This window comes from Melospiza melodia, chromosome 5, assembly GCF_035770615.1.
Source record: "Melospiza melodia melodia isolate bMelMel2 chromosome 5, bMelMel2.pri, whole genome shotgun sequence".
Lineage (NCBI taxonomy): Eukaryota > Metazoa > Chordata > Aves > Passeriformes > Passerellidae > Melospiza > Melospiza melodia.
The window spans coordinates 75,028,581-75,047,890 of NC_086198.1; the positions used below are offsets into that span (position 1 = coordinate 75,028,581).

The following is a 19,310-nucleotide window of genomic DNA, read 5'->3' on the forward strand; positions in this document are numbered from 1 at the left end:
TTTCAGATATGTGGACAACAAACACACACATTGGCCAAATTACCAATTTGCTTTTAGCCTGGACTGGCAAGGCATAGAGGGTTTTTTTTTGTAAATCATCATCCATTAATGCTTAGCCAGCTGAAAAGAGCTCTGAACAGGGCACCCCTTGCTTTGCAGCACTAATGCTATAAATTTAGTGTAATTAAAGGCAATCAATGATGAAAGAACTAGGATGCTGCAGTTTATTCATAGTGTGCCCCAATATGTGATTCTCAGGGGAAAAAAAATACTTAAAATCCTGGGGTTTTTTGGTTTTTTTCTATACTTGTACCATCCAAAGATATAGGAAAATGCTAGCAGAAAAAAAATAAATATAAAGGATAAATCAAACTGCAGAAAGATTTTTTATAAATGCAAGCAACCAAATAAACCAAATCAGCAAAACCCCCAAACGGGACCACTTAGACATTAATTTTCTCAGTTAACATAGATTCTTATTCCATAATTAACATTTTGGATTTAAACATTCTTTCATTTTGTTTTCATTGAGTTATTTTTGGTTTTGCTACTTAAAACAAAGGTACTACTATCTGTTTAACCAGAAGTGATGGTTTGTTGGTTTTTTGTTTTTTTTTTTCTGAGGAGAACTGCTTGGAAGAGCAAGGTGCATGCTTAGTCACTCCAGTTTAATCTCCCTGAGTGCCTTTGGGAAGCAGGAACCTGAGGCTTCAGCAGAGCTGCTGGGCTGAGCTCTGCCAGGAGGCTGCAGGGCCAGCAGAGCAGAAAGGAGGAAAGGGAGAGAGGGGAAGCCCCCCCTGGGTCTGCACCTTGTCCTGCTCTCACCTGCAGCCTCCAGGAATTCAATAGGATCCAAGCAAACACAACTGGGATTACCCCAAATTCAAGAGGGGCTCCTCAGGTTCCTGATGGCTCCATCCTCCCCTGAGAGTATCTCAAAAACGCTGGTCTTATCAAACAGTGCGCGCTGGTTTTTAGAGCTCCAGCAGTTGCTTGTGTTACAGGATTGCTCTTCATACCCTGCAGAAATGTTCTGCTTGTCCCTTATATTCAAAAATATAGTTTAGGGAATCTGAATGTAGAAATGGCCAGATTTCAATCATTACTTTAATAAATGTTCGCTGTTTGTTTTTTGGTTTGGTTTTTTTTTTATTTTTTCAACAGTATAATAAGGTTGTCAGTTTTTATTTGTGACCTAGTTATTGTAGAAATCAATTTACATAAAAGGCAATTTTGAGTTGAGAAATACCATCAAATTACTAGGTTTCTTAGAGAATACCATGGAAAATTTGGTTTGGTCTGTGATATTTAATACTTTGATCGGAGACTTGGGAGATAACATTAGATCACTGACTTCATCTCAAAAACAAAATGGAGACAAGTTACAATGAAGAGGAGTGGTCTGTGCCTTATAGTGGTCCAGATCAGTCAGCTAAATAAAAAGAACTGTGCAGTGAGTGCTTTAAAACAGCCAGTGTAAAACTATACTTATAGAACCATTTAATTTACCTTATGTTGTAAAGAAGGTCTTCCCTCTGAACCCAGGAAGAAAGTGCTGCAACATGAATTTCCAGGTAACTTTGAAATCAGCCACAGATGCAAACAAACATTGTTTAGTGCAAACCTTCAGTTTATAGCAGATTATTTTGCTCCATAATCAGTGTGGTGGGTATTACCTATGAGGGCATCTGGAAGGCTGTGCTTGATTGTGATTTCCCTGTCAAAGACATGCTGAACTGGAGAGGGCTCAAATTAAGTACATTGGTGGACTTAATCTCTCTGCTTAAAGTAACAGAATTTAGATTACTGGCTCTTTAATCTGGTGGGGAAATGTATAAGCCATCCCCTAGCTGAAGTTAATTCTGAAGCTCAAACATGAGCCATATCCTTATTAGCAGTGAAAGAAATTAGCCAGGACAAATGTGGTAGGTCCCCTGCCATAGATTCCCTGCATAATTCCCTTTTTTGTCTCAAGTTTGAATTTTTACTCATGCTGTAGTAAAAACAAGATAATTGCATACCTGTTTCTGAAAGAATTTCAGAAGAAATCATCACAGCTGTTCCCTTTATTTGGTTTGATGACCTATAAATCCTCTTAATATACCTTGATTATTGACTTTTTACATTATCTAATTAAAAACAAAACAACACAACTTTCAAGGCTATGATTAAACCCATTTGAAGTTAGAAGACACCTTGCTTTTGAATACAATTGTACAATATAATTGGAAAGGAATAGCACATACATAATCTCAAAGAACACAAAGAATTTTACAAAATGAACATAATGGCTGTTCTTGGGACCTTTTTACTAGACATATCCCTTCATAAACATTGAGAAATGCTGGCTTGAATGAGTATATTTGGGGAATTCTACCTTAAAAAGATATCAGAACAATGTGCTTTACTGAGATATCTCAAGTCTACCGACTCCTCATGAAATTCAGTTTCCCATATAACAGCTCTGTCAATGACTTTGGGGGTTCTGTTGGTTTTAATCCCAACCTTGTGTCTATTCCTGAGAGAAGCTAAAGCCCAGCACCTGAAAGTTTCTCAGAATAAATTGGTGGAGTTCTTTTTAGCTTGAGGAATACAGTAAGGAACGTGATAAAAATGAGGACACAGTTTCAGACAAATCATATAATGCTGAAATACAAGGATTATTAAATAATGTTGAGAAAAGATTCCATGGAAATGTGCAGTGGAAGGTTGCTCTAATAAACAAATATAAAATCTAGCAGCAATTAGCATATCAAACACATAAGGATCAGATATGTTAAAACAAGGCAGAATTTTTACCCTGGATTACTCAGGCAGATTTAGGAATTAAACCCAAAAATTTCCTGTCTTAGACTTGCAACTCAATTAGCTCAACTAGTAAGGGAGCTTCTCCAAATCCTAGAACATTCTTTGTGGGAATTAAAGGCATTTTTCAGGTTATGTTTTACCTTTTTCTGAAACTGCTGTGTCAAAAATACAGAAGCTGAGTGTGCATTGGGGTGGCAGGGAGAGTTCACTGCAGCTCTACACACCAGTTTCCCAGAACAGCTCTGTGTATGACAACACATATGAGAACAGCATATTTTTACTTGCCTAACTCATAGCATAAAGCTGGATGATGGGTACAAAGCTCTGCTTAGCTGTTTCCAAGACTACTGCTATGTTAATGAAAACAATTATCCATGAGAGAGACAAAATTCTAAATGACCTTAAGAGGCACAAAAATGAACTGAATTACAAAAAAAAAAAAAATCAGAATTCAGAATGAATTATTAATTTGAACACATCAACAAAGAAATTGCAGAGGTTACAAAGCTCGAGGGATCTCACCAACAGGAGGAGGAAAAAATGCTGTTTTGAGAGTAATTGATTAGCACTGGGCTCACAGGGTAAGAGTTGGGGTACCTCTGATGAGCTGTGAGGTACAACAGAGAGATTCAGATGAGGGTGATCTCCCAGAACCCTTGTGTGAGAAGGAGCTCATGGCATTTCTTCTCCACCTGTCTGTGAAAAGCCTTCATTCCCATCTTCCTCCTTGAGACCGAGGTTTGAGGAGGCAGCATGCAAAAGAAAAAGGTGGCACTAAAAGAACCCCTGTGTGTCATAAATCCAGCCCAGGGGTCACCCAGCCTCAGCCACCACAGACACAGGTCAGGCAAGGTGACTCCATCCCTTTGTTGGGGTAAGAGAGCCCTTCCTGCAGCCTGCCCCACAGGTGGGCCAAGGTGCTTGTAGTAGGTGTAGGAGCAGAGGATTTGGAGAGCCATTATTTGTATTTGTGCTTAGTTTCCCCATTCCTGTGAATTTCTGCAGATCTTGCTGACTTTGATAGCATTTGTTTGTGGAGGGGTTCCCAGCAGGACTGGGGAATAACTTGTCCTGTGTTCACCAGATGAAAGCCCATCCCAGGTAAGGATGAGAGTGAGACTCAAGGGAGGGCATAAATATTTCTCTGCTATGCTTCTGGAGGGAGACTGGGCCTCTCTTGCATATTTGGAGGGGATGACTGGGGGGCTACATCTTATTATTGTTCCTAAGCAACTCACTTGCTGTAGGAACCCCGGCTAAGCCAGCGCACAGAGTTTGCATTATACAGTGTCAATTTTGTCCTGGCAGCTTCTTGATTTTCTTTCTTTACCCTACTGAAAGAGGTGTTGGTTTTTTTTTTTAAATACACTCAGTGAAACACACAGTGAAAGGTGCATGATAATAGAGGCTCCAAGATAGCTGTGCGCTCATAATAACCTGTGTTCACGTTTAAAAGCCTTAGCCCCTGAGTGTTTCTGTGAAAGAAACATAGTGCAGGCCTATTTATTACCTGCCAATTCCATTTCTTAGAGTGGAGTTGCCTCTGAGCCAGAGTATTTTCTGCAAAAACATGTTCCTGAGGATGGATGTGGGGGTGGGTGGATGGGTGGGTAGGCAGAGGAAAAGGATGGGTGTGATGGGAGGACAGTGCCTAGATATTGCTGTAAAAAATATCTTGGCTATTTATTCCTTGAGGCAGATGGTGCTCATTGGTTACCTTCACCAAAAGGAGCTGTACCTGTTAGTGAGGGTGTGAAGAAACATCTCTGCAGTGAGGGGCTGAGGAAAGGCAAACCAAGGGATTCGAGCAAGATCTTGATGTAGAAAAATTAATGTGTGAAGGTTAAAGGGCTGGGGCAGGGTGAGCAACACAGAGCTGTTACCCTGAATTATGGGCACTGCTCTGCTGCATGCCCATGAGATGAATGATGCCTATCCTGCAGGAGGGGATTTTCAGAGCCCAGAGGCATTGTGCAGTAATGCCAGAGAATATTGTCCTGCATCGCTGCTGCCACTCTGCTCATGTGTGAGTTCTAACCAAGGTGGCTTGTCCAGCCCAGCTTTTTCTGCCCTTTTGATCCAGCATCTGCTTAAGCTGCTCCTGAGCAAACAGCTTAGGACAGAGCTCTCATCTGTGTGCTTGTGCTCCTTCCTCTGCAGCCATCCAAAGGGCTTTGTGCATCTGTCCCTGAGCAGCTCAGCACAGATCCCTGCAGATCAGCCCTTCCCCTGCACAAGGTGGGGTTAATTTTTTCTTGATGTGCTTGCTTAGAGTGCTCTCTATAATAAATAACTATAATCAAAATGGCCTCATCTTAGAAGCTTCATACTGTTTTACAGTCTTATGTTTGATTGCTTTCATTTCCACTGCATTGGTTTCTCAGTAGCTTTAAGAGACTTATCTTGGATTTGCACTGACTCAGGGAAAACAGAATCAAACTGTCTTTGTTAGATGGGGGGGAGATTTTGAACAAGTAAGGCAGGAAAAGGAGACTTACAATAGTACAGCAAGAGAACACATGCTGGTTTTTTCATGTGTTGGCTCCTGGAACTTCACCACAACACTAAATAAATTGCCTCAGCAGTTTCTGAAAAATGCCATTTAATGTTTTCTGGCCACTGAAAGTGCTAAACATTGTCACATTCGTTGAAAATGCCAGGAAAAGGCTCCTGGGAATTTTATCCCCATGCCTGCAGCTTTGATAAGTTTTATAACAATCTGGTGTAGTACAGCATTTCTAGTAAGAACTACTGCGTTTGTGAGGCACTGAAAAATACCAAAAAAAAAAGCACTTTAATCTTCATTCCTGTCAGGTTAAAAATATATGGATAACCAAATCCTTAAAAAGAGACAAAACACATGAAAATAGTAGGCAACTATATGTGCTCTTATATTCAATAAGATTCCACTCACCATTTTATTTTTTCTGGAGACTGCAGAAGAATTGTATCTTCACAAAATATAAATTTCTGGGTATAACCCAAGTCCTGAATATTTAATTAAATCAGTAGTAAGTCTATTGTAGAACCAGTCTGGGGAAAGAAAAGACATATTTTGGATATTTTGAAGAACTTGTCCCTGAGTTATGAAAGGCAGAGATTCAAGTACCTGTGCCACTTGCTTGAGGCAACAGCATTCCTCCATTAATATTTCAGACTTGCATCATAGTTTTAAAGCTTCTGGGTGTAAAAGCTAGTTAGTGTTTGTTTATCTCTTGACACAAACTTCACTGAAATCAATATATTTTGCTGCTCAGTAGAATAGCATATTTTTGCCTTCACACTTTTGCATTGCGCTCTAGGAAAAAAAAAAAAAAAAAAAACCAAAAAAACAATCAAATCAACAAATCAACCAGCTTGATTCCAAAGCCAAATTTTGCAATCCAGAATTCTGCTTCTACCTACTGTGTCACATTGTGGAAGAGGAAAAAAGCAAAAAGAATTGGTGGGAGAAAGAGGAAGCATTGACACATATCCATACATAACTATTTTTAGAACTGTATGTCAGCTGAAACTGGCTGAGTTTCTATGAATGTTTTTGTTTTCCTGTCATCTTCCAGTACTTGTGCACTTCTATTTCCATTAAGAATATCAAGAATACAATCATAGAATCATTTAGGTTGAAACAACCCTAAAGATCATCAAGTACAGCTGTTAACCCTGGCCTACCAAGTCCCTCAGTGCCACACCTACATTTAAAAGATATTTAAAGGTCTTTTAAATACCTCCAGGGATGATGTGCCAACCTTTCCCTGGGCAGCCCATTTCAATGCCTTGAAAATGCTTTTGGTGAAGAAATTATTCCTACTGTCCAATCTAAACCTCACCTGGTACAACTTGAGGCCATCTCCTCTTATCTTGCCACTTGTTTCCTGGGAGAAGTGATTGACCCCACCTGTCTACAACTCCTTTTCAGGTAATTGCATAGAGTGATAAGGTTCTCCATGTGTCTCATTTTTCCAGGTTAAACAAGCCCAGCTCCCCCAGTCACTCATAAGATTTGTGCTCCAGACCCTTCACCAGTTCTGTTGCCCTCCATCTTTCAAAAAAAAAATATTGTCTTCTGGAATAATTTTGAGGTCAATTTTTGCAGACTGTAGGAATCTATCTAGTTTTCATAAACAGAAATATCACTCAAAAGGTTTTTGTGAGTGTAGACTTTTGATACAGCTACAAGATTATCTGTTGAACTTTGAGATTCCTCATTATAGTACTTAGGCAATTTTGAAGCAATTTCAGTCTGCAAAACTGTGGCATGGCTGAGCTTCATGTTTCTGCTCCAAATTTTTTCCCTGAAAAGTAGAGGCTTAGTGAAGGAATGTGTGGGCTTTACACACATGGAGTTTTTCTTTGTTCCATTTTAGGAAGATCTTTAGGACAAAGTCATTCCACAGGTGGTAAATGTGCCTACTGGAATTCTGCCACAAGAACAGTCTTTCAGAATTGTATTAGACTGATGAGTCAGGCTTCACATCTTTTCTTTAGGGACTAACAGGATGTCACTTGTCACAATACTACTATCTGCTTACTTATTTGTCTCATTGTTCCAGAAAGCATAAAATCTATATTTGTGTAGTAGCCCTGCTTGCTCAAAGACTCTATAGTTCAAATCCTAATAAAATAGGCCTCTGAAAAGAAAGAGGGGCAAAAAAAAAAAAAGAACAAAAAAATAATAAGGAAAATAAATTGTTGCTGAGACTTGAAGGACTCTGACTTCACTAAAGCTTCATTAGCTAAATGTAACATGAAAACAATAACACACCTGCAGTCATTGTGGAAGTGAGAAGAGATACCTCAGTGCTTGTCAGGATCTATCAGTACCAGATCTATTTACAGGACATATTGAAAAATCTCACGAGTACTAACCAGTCTTACTCACTTTTGAAATGGGTCACTTTTTAGTAAGTGCCCTAGAAGTAAAAAGCTTTTTTCGTAACATCAGTTCCATGAGTCATTCCATTTCCCCCCATATTGGTTAATATAATTTAATTTCCCTCTCTTCACCTGTCATAAGAGAATCAGAGGAAAAGGGTTGCTTTTCTCTGTACTTTCGAATTAATTGATATAATTTGTTTGAGGTTTCCTTCTTTCATGGTGCTTTCTTAAAATTAGAACCAAATTAAATGTGTTCCTAGCCTTTGCAGAATACATTGATTAGAGCTGAATTATGTGCAGTTCTGATGTACACTGAAATTTGCATGACACATCTCTCCTGGAGTGAAACTAAAAAAGGAATTTGATTCTTACCCTATTTTTTCCAACAAATGCAGTCCATTCACCATTAAATCAAATAAGTTGTGGTCAACATTTAGAACAGATGAATGTGTAGATTTAATGAATGATGCAGTTGTTAGAATAAAAGTCTCGAGTACTTACCTAATCTGTGTTAACTAAATAGACTGTGTTTATTAAGGGATAATTATTGACAAGAACATCTTTATTTTTCCTTTTCTTAATCGTACTGCAGCAGTCTCTACAGTCCCCAGTTTCCACCAAAACAGCATCTTTGATAAATACTGGAAGATCTTGATTGGGAAAATACATGTGTTTAGTATGACTGCTGTGAGCATTTGGAATTATATAAGCTTTGTCTGCTGATATGTGAAACGGCAGCATCTGTGTTTCCAGGGGCTAAGGAGGCAGTGCCCACATTTGCAAGCCCACCACAGCAAGTCTGAGCTTTCTGGTCTCAAGTAAGTGACTGTTCCCAGCCTCATAAGCTGCAAGTAAGACTGAAAGGTGTCTGGTATGAAGTGTTACAGGGTTGCTGACTGTAAATGGGAAAGAGTCAGCAGAGGACTCACATCCTAAAGGAAGTTATGTGCACGTTTAACTTGTCACATATTGACAAAGTTCCACTGAAAGCAAAAGGAGAAATCCAACAAAGTCATCTCTACTGGGTTGTTTGCGCCCAGAATATTGTTGCAGGGTACTGTAAAACTCACTATACATCTGAAAAAATCAGAACAATTTTTCTCCTGTCTTTTTGCCACTTTTTTATTTTCTTGTCCTATTTCAATGTATTCTTTGCATTTTCTTGTCCTATTTCAATGTATTCTCTGCATCAGTTTTGAGAAACAATTTGTTCTTCATTTGAAAAGGCCATATGGGAGAAATTATGAATGTATGTATGTGTAGAAGAGAGAGAGAAAGAGAGAGACAGAAGTTGTCCTCTCTCTGCATCCAAGAGGAAACAGCTTCTCAGGTAGCTATCCCAGTAGGGGAACAGCACATCTAGGTTGTCTCTGTGATGATATCAAATAGCCCCAACAGTGACACCACTACTCAGAAAGCCTCTATTCCCAGATGGCTGACATAAAACCCCATTACCTTGTGATACTGTTAAATGAAAGGTAGGTCATATATGGGTTCTGACTAGTAGGAGCTGTAAGAATTGCTGCTGTAGGGGAGGGAGTAATTGCAGAACCTTTGCTCTATAAGGATACAGCCAGGTTCTCCCATGATGGCTCATTTCTTCCCAACCCTTCCCAAACATTTTTGGCTCTCTGATGATAGAAGTGCAACAATTGAACGCTGAGGAAACTGGTATTGTCATGCTTTTATAGATTTCTTTTCCCTCAAATGCTTACACAGATATATATTGGATTTTTGTTCATCAAGCATAAGCCCTGTCAAATGTATCTGCACTTTTTAAACTTTGGAAATGGCAGCTTTCTGATCAAAGAAAACATTCACTTTCTTTCCATCCTGAGGAGTAGTACTGCACTGGTTCACTTCCAAATAACACATCTCATGTCTTGCTGCTTTGCTCTTTCCTTAAGACATATAATTTACCATAGCAAGCTTTTCAATTAGGGCCTGATCAAAAACTTTAACTACTCTTGGGGGAAAAAGCCCAACAAAACCCACATTGCCTTCAGGCTCTTTTAAGCAGTTTTATGTACAGTTATTCACACAGCGGTCACACTTGCGTGACAAGGCTACACTAAAGGGACAATATATACAATACAGCATTTCCTTAGGATATTAACAGTAATTTTGGACAGTAGGAAAGCTACCTTTTCTTCTCCTTTTTCTTTGTGTCAGTTCTGGCGATCAACTGTAAAACGTGACAGTGATTAGACATGGCAGCTTTTTTCTGTACCAGTCTTTTGATGCACCAAAACTTAGTCACTTAGTCTCTTTTCTCTCTCTCTCTCTCTTTTTTTTTTTTTTTAAGACAAAGATTCACAGCATTTTTGGGAATTAGCCACGTGATCTACATTTCTGACAACTGCAGGGGGGGATTTCTGTCCTCTTTCTTGTCTGTCTTTTCAGCTTTTGTCAGAATGTGATAACAGATAAAACCTTTCTGACCCCCACACTACCGTGTTATCAGTGTGACTGGAAAATGCTAAAGAGAGAGACTTTAGTTTTCCACAGAGTGTGCCAGCATCACCCTAATGTGGCTATTTGTTCAACCAGCTGGTGAGTCCAAGCACTCAAAGTGGAGTCTCTAACCGAGAAACATCCCTCACTGGCCAGCAGCATGCTGGTGTGAATACCCAGAGGGCAATCACAGCAAGCATTGAAGGGGGAAAAGGGCAAACAATCCCTCAGATGGAAGGGGGAGTGCCTGCCAAGGGGCACAGACACAGATTTTGAACAGGTTTCAGGAGCACCAGATACAGCTGGTGCACTCAGGGTGTGCCTGAGCACAGCGCAGGGATCAGACTCATCCCAGTAACTCATCTCCTGGTCTGATCCTTCCTGAGCTGCACGCCAGCGGAAAGTTGGGTTGCTGCTGCTCTCGCCTGCCATCCGGGAGTGGATCAGCCCGACGCCGCGATCCCTGGCTGAGCCTGTGCCTCGCAGCCGCTCGTCTGCGCATGAGTCGCTGCGGGAGGCTCCGCGGCTGGAGTATTTGAGGGGCTGGGCACGGGGAAGATGCTCAGAGCCTGCGGAGGCCGTGCGCCCGGCGGAGCGGAGCGGCGGCGGGGCGCGGAGGGGGCGCGGGCTCGGGCGCTGCGGGGGCCGCGCTCGGCGGCCTGAGGGAGAGCGGGGCGGCCGTCGGGGCAGCGCCGCTTCAGCACCGCGGACAGCGCCAGGAGCCCCGCGCCTCCGGCCCCGCTCCCCCGGCTCCGGGCGCCTCGGGCCCCTATTCCAGCTCCGATTCTCGGGTACCCCCCTTACCCCCTATCTCCCGATCCGGTCGCTGCAGCATCTACCCTCGGCTCCGGCCACGCTCTCCCGAGCCCCGCTCCCCCCCGCAGCCTGACTGCTGTCAGAGAGCCCCCGCCCCGCCGTCCCTGTCCTCCCCCCTCTGCCCCGTCCCGCCGGCCGGCCCCGCTCCCCTCGCCCCTCTCTCGACTCCGCTGCCCGGCGCTGCCCTTCCCGCTGCCCCCGGCGCTGCCCCGGCCCCTGCCCCGCCGCCGGCACCATGCGCGGGCGGCCGCGGTGGGCGGCAGGCGAGGCTGCGGTGCCGGCGCGGGTGCCCCCTTCCTCCTGCCCTCGCCCGCTCCAGGCGACCCGCTGAGAGATGGACTTGGCAGGCGTGCTGCTGGCGCTGCTCCTCGTGCTGGTGCTGGTCGTCTCTCTGCTCTCCAACCTCCTGGTGCTGCTATGCTTCGTCTACAGTACGGAGATCCGCAAGCAGGTCGCCGGGGTTTTCCTGGTGAACTTATCTTTCTGCAACCTGCTTCTCACCGTTCTGAACATGCCTTTTACCCTGCTGGGCATCCTGAGGAACCAGCAACCCCTCGGGGGCTGCGTCTGCAAGGCGGTGGGTTTCCTGGAAACTTTCCTGACTTCCAACACAATGCTGAGCATGGCAGCGCTCAGCATCGACAAATGGATTGCCGTGGTGTTCCCCCTGAGCTACACCAGCAAGATGCGGTATAAGGACGCTGTGATACTGATGGGCTACTCGTGGCTCCACTCCCTCACGTTCCCCTTGGTATCCTTGTTTTACTCGTGGGTAGATTACAACAGCGTTTATGCCTCTTGCACCTTACACCTGAAGGAAGAGACTGAGAGGAGAAGGTTTACAGTGTTCACCATTGTCTTTCACTCCACCAGTTTCATGCTGTCTCTGGTGATCTTGTGTTTCACCTATTTAAAGGTGTTGAAAGTTGCCCGGTTCCACTGCAAGCGGATAGACATTATTACCATGCAGACTCTGGTTTTGCTGGTGGATATCCACCCCAGGTAATGGTGCGCGCTCGGACCCACAGCCCCCGGTCACCCGCGGTAGTTACCCCAGGCAGAAAGAAGCGATATCCCGCCTCCCCAGCACCCTTTCCTGCCTGCCCCGAGCGCTCCTGCCTCTGGTTTCAGACACTGCTGACAGTGCCAGGAACGGTGACTTGTGCATTTGCAGCCTTCTCTGTTTGAACGCTAACCGGGCTCTCCGGGTTATGCCACTTGCCTGAGCTCCCTTCAAGCGGGAGGCACTGCTTTGCTGAGTGCGATCGTCCCGAGGCTCGGCAGGGCTGGGGCTATGCTCCCTCCCTCGGGGCTGCCTTCCTCTCCCTCGGGGCTGCCTTCCTCTCCTCGGGGCTGCCCTCCTCTCCTCGGGGCTGCCCTCCTCCCCTCCGGGAGGCTGCCCTCCTCTCCCTCGGGGCTGCCCTCCTTCCCTCCGGGAGGCTGCCCTCCTCCCCTCGGGGCTGCCTTCCTCTCCTCGGGGCTGCCCTCCTCTCCCTCGGGGCTGCCTTCCTCCCCTCGGGGCTGCCTTCCTCTCCTTGGGGCTGCTCTCCTCTCCCTCGGGGCTGCCCTCCTCCCCTCGGGGCTGCCTTCCTCGCCCTTCCCTTCCCGGGTGCTTTCGGGCGTGGAGTTCTTCCCCTCTTCCTTGGACTCACTTTTCACCTCCTCCCTTCTTGCCTTAACACCCTTACTGCTCTTTTCCCTCCGTAGTGTGAAGCAGCGCTGTCTCAACGAGCAGAAAAGGAGGAGGCAGCGGGCTACCAAGAAAATCAGTATTTTTATAGGGTCGTTCGTGATCTGTTTTGGTCCTTACATTATCACCAGGTTAGTATCCCCTGTAGGGTTGGGGGACTTTGCGGGATCAGGATGTCCTGTGATGCCCAGGTGCCCGGGGGTCCTACAGCTAATTTTGGGGGGCCAAAACGAAACGGACCCCCGGGGCTGGTCTTGAGGACCAAAGGACACAAACACAAACACGTTGCTCCTGTCTGCACACCCAGTCCCAGGGGACAGCCCCGGCAGGACCTGGCTCTCCTTCCCTCATCACAGCCAGGTCTGGGCACCTCTGCCAAAAGCAAGTGGCTTTTAGGACAAGTACCGGGAAATAATTACGTGCCGGGGGAAATAAAGGCAGTTTAAAAGACTTGACACCCTTCCTTATTAGCACAACCCTCACAACAGAGAGGAAAACAGACAGACTTTTCTGATTAGCTTAGCTTAGGGTTTTTGTTTTTGTTTTTGTTTTTAGGCATAAGGCCAAGCTTGCTGCTGTTGGAAGCTGAGTTGATATAATTTAAATTTGTCCAGCCTGATAATTTGTCAGATAAGGTTTCAGTCTGGAAACATTAATGCCTGTAAATATATTGCTAATGGTGCAGCACAGATTTGTGATGAGGTGTAAAAGTTATCTCCCAGGAAAAGTAATCATTAGACTCCTTAAATGTATAGGAAACGCCACGTTCCTCAACTGGGCAGAATTACAAGTATCCATTCTGGTGGTTTGCACCTTTTGAAGTGTCCATGCATCATTGTCCTTATCTACTTGTGTAGTCTTCATACAATAGATGATTGTTATTATTTTTAAACCTTGTGTAAACCAGTGAGCTGGAAGTCAGTGTAACTACATTGAGTTGCAGCATGCCAGATTTAACCTTTCATCTCTAAACTGCAATGGGCTACATATTTCACAAGTGATTTTTAAATAGATTTCCCACTTTCACAGTGTGTTCCAGACAATTTTGAATAGTGCTGACTTGTGTTGAAGGAGGTGTGCTAGTGTGCAAAACCCTCTGGTGAGGGCTTCTTCAAGGTTGCTACCAAGCTGCCCGTGTCTGCAGCCACAGCAGCTCACAGAAACTGGCCAGCTTCAGTGCTCTGATCTTACAGTCACATACATACAGGCCATTTATGGTCAGAGCCACTGCCCTTTTCTGAGAGGAGTAGGGGGCAGGTTATGGCCAGTGCACTAAACAGACAATTTTTTTAACATTTTTAAAGTGACATTTATTTCAGTTCCCATTTACGTGTTGAAAGGGAATCCTTCCTGATTGCCTGGATAACTATATCTTTTTTCTGCAGTTGAAAAGATTATTACAAATATTAACATTACATCACATAGTTAAAAGGTCAGTTCATCGTTGTTCAGTACATTTTGATTAATGTTCTATTCACTTTTACCATAATCAGGATGTAATTATGTTGAGCAAAGTGGATTTTGCCATCTTCTTTCCATCTGATCATTACGAAGCTCAGCAAATTCCAAAAATGGCCACATTTTTCAGGGTGAAGGTATTTCTCATAAACTTCTGCAATAAAAGTTACTTCCTTCTTCAGACCTTGCATTTGGCAAATGTGAGATGGTGTGTGACAAACTGGTACCCAGTGAATCACTACAGAGAAGGCTGAGGGCTGGTTTATGGAAATGTGAGTCAAGGTCCAGCTTCTGTTTGTCACAGGGACCGAGCTGGTTCAGTGACAGCAGAATGGGAAGGTTTGGGGGAAGACATCCTAAAAGGCTGCTTGTCTCAAAGACAAGAGAGTGCCAAGACAGCACTTCATGAAAGGTGGTGATGGAGGTGAGACTGGAGGACTTGCTGCCACGCCTGATTCTCTGTTCTTCCCTCATTCTGGTTTTAAGGGAGGTGGCACTGAAGCATTCTCTGGGGAGGCAATGCAAAAGCCATCCTCCCTGTCATCTTGCTCTTGGCCTGGTGACTCATGTTGCATTGTGAGCTCAGTATTTGCTCCTCACTTCAGAAATTTGAATGAGATTAGGCTCATTAGCAATATATTCGTCTGTTCACTAAGAGGCGACAGATGAATTTAATCTCTTCTGTAACAGCACTGAAAACATGGAAATCATACTAAGATGCATTCAGATGGATATTTCTGACTTGTTTTGGCCAGACCCTTTATCTTATTAAAATCTGTGTAATTTTTCTTCTCTTGGCTTCAGTGCAATTAAGTTAGGATCCATAATGCATTAATGGGAACATAGCAATACATCTATGTTCAAGACTAAAAGATATCTTACCCCTCTTATTTAGTGTCTTTATAAAAACATCAGTTGTGTAAATATCAATTATATATTTCTTGTATTAGGATGATATGTAGGATGGGATAAACCTAATCATGTAGCAAGTGTCATTTATTGTACATTTTTTCTCATATTTTGTATCTTCCTTTTCTACTTATTTTGAATTCACTGGAAATTTTTTTTCTGAGCAACTTCAAACAGAAGTAATTTGTGTTTTTAAGTGCACTTGCCATAAAAATGATTTTACTTTTAGTCATATAAATAAGGAATTTTCCTGTCATTTGTAGCAATATTCAGTCCAAATGATGGTAAGTCAGCTTTTCTATGAGGAGGGACTGGAACAGCTTCAAAAGTCAACACCCTGAAAGTCAGGAGCTCTGCATTTTGGAAAGAGGACAGAAGGTTCTTCAAGCCTCGAGAAAGCTTCTCATCTTACATCTTCAAACAGTGATGACTTAGAGTAGAGAAAAGGGCTATTTTATCTCCCAGAACATTTTCTTTTCTTCTGGGATGAATAGAGCAAAGTAGAATACTCCTGCTCCTGCAAAAGGCTTTACAAAAGACATACACAAAATAAAAGTCCCTCACCCTGTTCTTTCCACCTTCCTGGAGGATTTGCAGATGAGTTGGGTGAGACATTTGCTGGAATAGTCTGAAGGATTGCCCTCCCTTCTGTGGAAAAATTGTTTAACTTGGTTGTGGTTTCTGCCCCCATGATTAATGCCTCCCTCTCAGCTGAGGTGCTGAGGCCACTAATCATCCGTGAAGCACAGGCCAGGAGACACAGGCCTGGATGGAGCTGACTGGTCATATAATGATGATAAAAGCGTTGTCTCCTTGTTTTCTTTGGCCAATCTAGAAGTCAGCCAAATGCACACAAAAACTTCCGTGGCTAAGTCATTGTGGGTGTGCTGCTCAGCACACTGTGGGATTGCAGGTGCCAGCCAGACCTCCCTGGGATACTGCCAGGTTGTTTTTCATACTGCAATGGGCTGACATGAATCCACTTTGCATCTGTGTTAATTCACCTCAGTGGGGTAATGAAAGTGCTCTGGACTGGTCTGAGGGGATGGATTCAGTGACCTAGACCACGTTTCTGGTGTCATTTGAGATGCCGCATGGCATCCAAGTCCTTTATCTAGGCTGGCAGATATGCCACAGGACCTTCCAGGAGCAGCAGCCTGATGCCAGTGGGGCCATGTCCAAATGTCTCAAGTGTCACTAGACAGCTCTGCTCAGGAAACTCAGGTCACTGAGTCTGGGTGCCCCGAGACACATGTGTCTATCTCAAACTTGCTGTGGGAGAGAGGTAGTCAATTATGGCACCACAGTTTTGATCACTTACCAGCACAGCTCAGTAAATTCAGAAAGTGAGCAGTAAACTACAGCACTCTCTTATCTCCTCTGCACAGAAGCATTACCACTGAAAACAGTTTTCCCCTCTTTCCATAGTAGGAATTGATTTTGTCTCCCAGTGGCTTTGCTAGGAAAGTTCTCTTTGCCCCTATTGAATGTGAGATGTACAAGACCCTACTCCTGCAGGGACTGTGTACTAGAAGAAAATAAATGGTACTTGAATGTTTCATGAAGCATGAGTTGAGCACTGGGCTCAGTGTGAATATAACACTCAAGTGTTTCCATTTCTCTTTAATGTTTAACAGGTTGATAGAGCTCATTCCTTTTGTTACCATAAATTACTACTGGGGAATTATAAGCAAGTGCCTCACCTACAGTAAGGCTGCATCAGATCCGTTTGTTTACTCACTTTTACGTCAACAGTACAAAAAAGTTTTGATCAACATCGTCAACAGGATACTGAAGAGGGACCTGTATCCCTCATCAGGGTACAACAGCTCTCTCGACACTGAAAATGATTACTGCTTGCACAGAACAAACTGACAACAGGAAAGCACTGCCCTTCCAGGGAGACAGGTGTTTGCTGCTGCTGGAAAACTGCCTTTCTCCTCTCCTGCTGACAGTGTGACAGTGTCTCCAGGGTGTGAAGGCTGCATTAATGTGACAAATTGCATCGTGGACTTTCATAAAAAGGCTCTTCCCTGGTCTGCAGCCAAGCACAATTCATGGCAAAGCCTTGTCCCCAGTGAACAGAGTTGCCTTGAGGGGTTTTGAGAGAGCCTTTCGAGGCTTTCAAGGAGCTTAGACAGCTCTTAATGTTTCATGTGTGAAGACTTGGTATGTCTTGGAGTGTTCCATATCAAACATGACATTCCAGTGTCTTCTGGGAGCACAGGAATCCCCACATTGGAAGGACTGGTTCAGAGTCCTCCTCTGGGAGCACAGGAATCCCCACGCTGGAAGGACAGGTTCAGAGTCCTCTGTGCTGCACATGCAGCCCAGGATGTGCTGTTGGTTTCGAATATCAAAAATAGATATTTTAATTGATTGATTTATTGTATTGGTGCCTCAAGTGAGTCAGCACTTTGAATCTGAGATTGGTATTATTATTACTATTATTTATTACTAGGCATCATGATTGTAACATAGCCTTTAGGAAGTGGTACATATATATATATTTGATATGCCAGTATTCTATCAAGCATAACCAAAGTCCACATATCTGAGTTACTAATATTTAGCACTTCAGTGGTATGTGATTACAATAATTGCAGCAACAGTAACAAAGACATGTATGGAATTTAGTTAAATAGCACTGTAGTTCCACCACTGAGCTAGTAGTCCTATTCAAGCAAGCTTTTTATTCAGAAAAAAAAATCAGTAGAAGTTACAGATACCATTGTGTTTAAGATATATTACTTCAGAAGCTATCTGTTTTCAAAGGAAAAACTAAAATATATTAATTCTTTTTAAAGGATATATAATGTGTAAAATATCTCATGCATTGGCTATATATGGTGGATTGTCATAATACTGTACAATCTTTTCTTTAATAATGATCAATTAATCTGGTGATTTTAACTGAAAACAAGAGATGTCAGAAATATTATAAAAGACCTGCTGCCAAATGCCCAGAAACATAAAGCTGCTTTGCTTTCATATGTATTTTTCTCTTTTATTTCTTTTTAAATTTAAACAGGTTTTGGAAAAAATGTGGGAATTATTTTTGAACAATATTCTTTTGATTATGTAAACATTTATTAAAATTTAAGAATTCTATGGCATTCAATAAACTACTATTTTCTAATTGAGTACATAAGGGAGAAAGTAAAGCAATTCTAAAGTATATTTTAAGAAAAATAGAAAGAAAGATGTCAGTAAAGTACTCTTATTTTTTATGTAACAATGCACTTGACCCTATAAAGCATCGAGAAGGCTATTTCTGGTCAAACTAAGCATATGTGATTAGGCACAATGTGATTAGGCACAATTATAATTTTCTTTGAAGCTAACAGTTCTATTTCTATGCTGAGAATTAAGTACACACTCAACTGTTTTTCAAAATCAGTGTTGAGCTGTCAGCACATTGAGAGGGTTTTTCCCACCATCCACAGTGAGGAAGGAGAGTGTCTTGTTCAATCCCACTGAAGTCAAGGAAAGATGATGTTGCCTAACAAATACAATGTTCTCTTACCTCCTGCTTTTAATCTCTGGGGCCTTTACGATGCTCTTTTTTTTCTTTCCCCCATGCAAGTACCTTAGGCCTCTGTGCTTTGCATCTATAGTTCTGCCTGTGTTTAAACTGAATGTACTATAATGGTTTTGTCTTCTTAGTAAAGTATTTGTACTCTCTTCAATTTTGTGTAAATACAGTATTTCAGAAAAAAAAAAAAGTTGTCTGTGGAATCTTTTTAGTTTAAAATGTCTTCCTGTCTCCCCATGCCTCCCCCTCTTCCATGCTGCTAGAAAAACCTGATGTTTCAGTCTCTCATTTCAGCTGCAACATAAGGACCTGATAACTCTGTGGGGAGTGGGAGTGATGCTAAATTTTCAGTAATTTTTTAGTCAGTTTTGTGCCAAAAAGTTTTAATAGCTTACAGTAGCTGTCCATGAATAAACATGAGCATAATGATACCTACAGTTGTTAGCTTACCCTTGGTTTCCTAAACAAAATGGTCCTCACTTTGGGAAAAGAATATGTTGCATACAGTTAAGACATACAAATGAAATAAAGCATTATTATTAGAGAAAATGGTAAAGGAGAAAAAATAATAAACTTTAAAGCTATTAGAGTAATAAACTTCTAAAGCTAATAAGCTATAAGCCACATTTTAAAGGTACAATACAGAACCTAGTTAAAATGCTACCTCTACTATTAGGTTAATTAATGATGCTTACATATGCCAGTTGAAGGTGTACACTTTACAATACTTCTCTATTTAACTAAACATTGAGTATTTCTGGAGAT

At 42.6% G+C, this 19,310-nt stretch overlaps 1 protein-coding gene across 1 annotated transcript; it reads left to right on the top strand.

Annotated features, from left to right (window-relative positions):
• The first annotated feature begins 11,190 nt into the window (after nucleotides 1–11,190).
• Nucleotides 11,191–18,312, top strand: LOC134418733 (G-protein coupled receptor 26-like). The gene is made up of 3 exons (XM_063157444.1): nucleotides 11,191–11,955; nucleotides 12,661–12,774; nucleotides 16,648–18,312. Exons 1-3 carry the CDS (start codon nucleotides 11,288–11,290, stop codon nucleotides 16,883–16,885), a joined length of 1,020 nt encoding a protein of 339 aa, XP_063013514.1. The 5' UTR covers nucleotides 11,191–11,287; the 3' UTR covers nucleotides 16,886–18,312.
• Nucleotides 18,313–19,310: the final 998 nt, after the last annotated feature.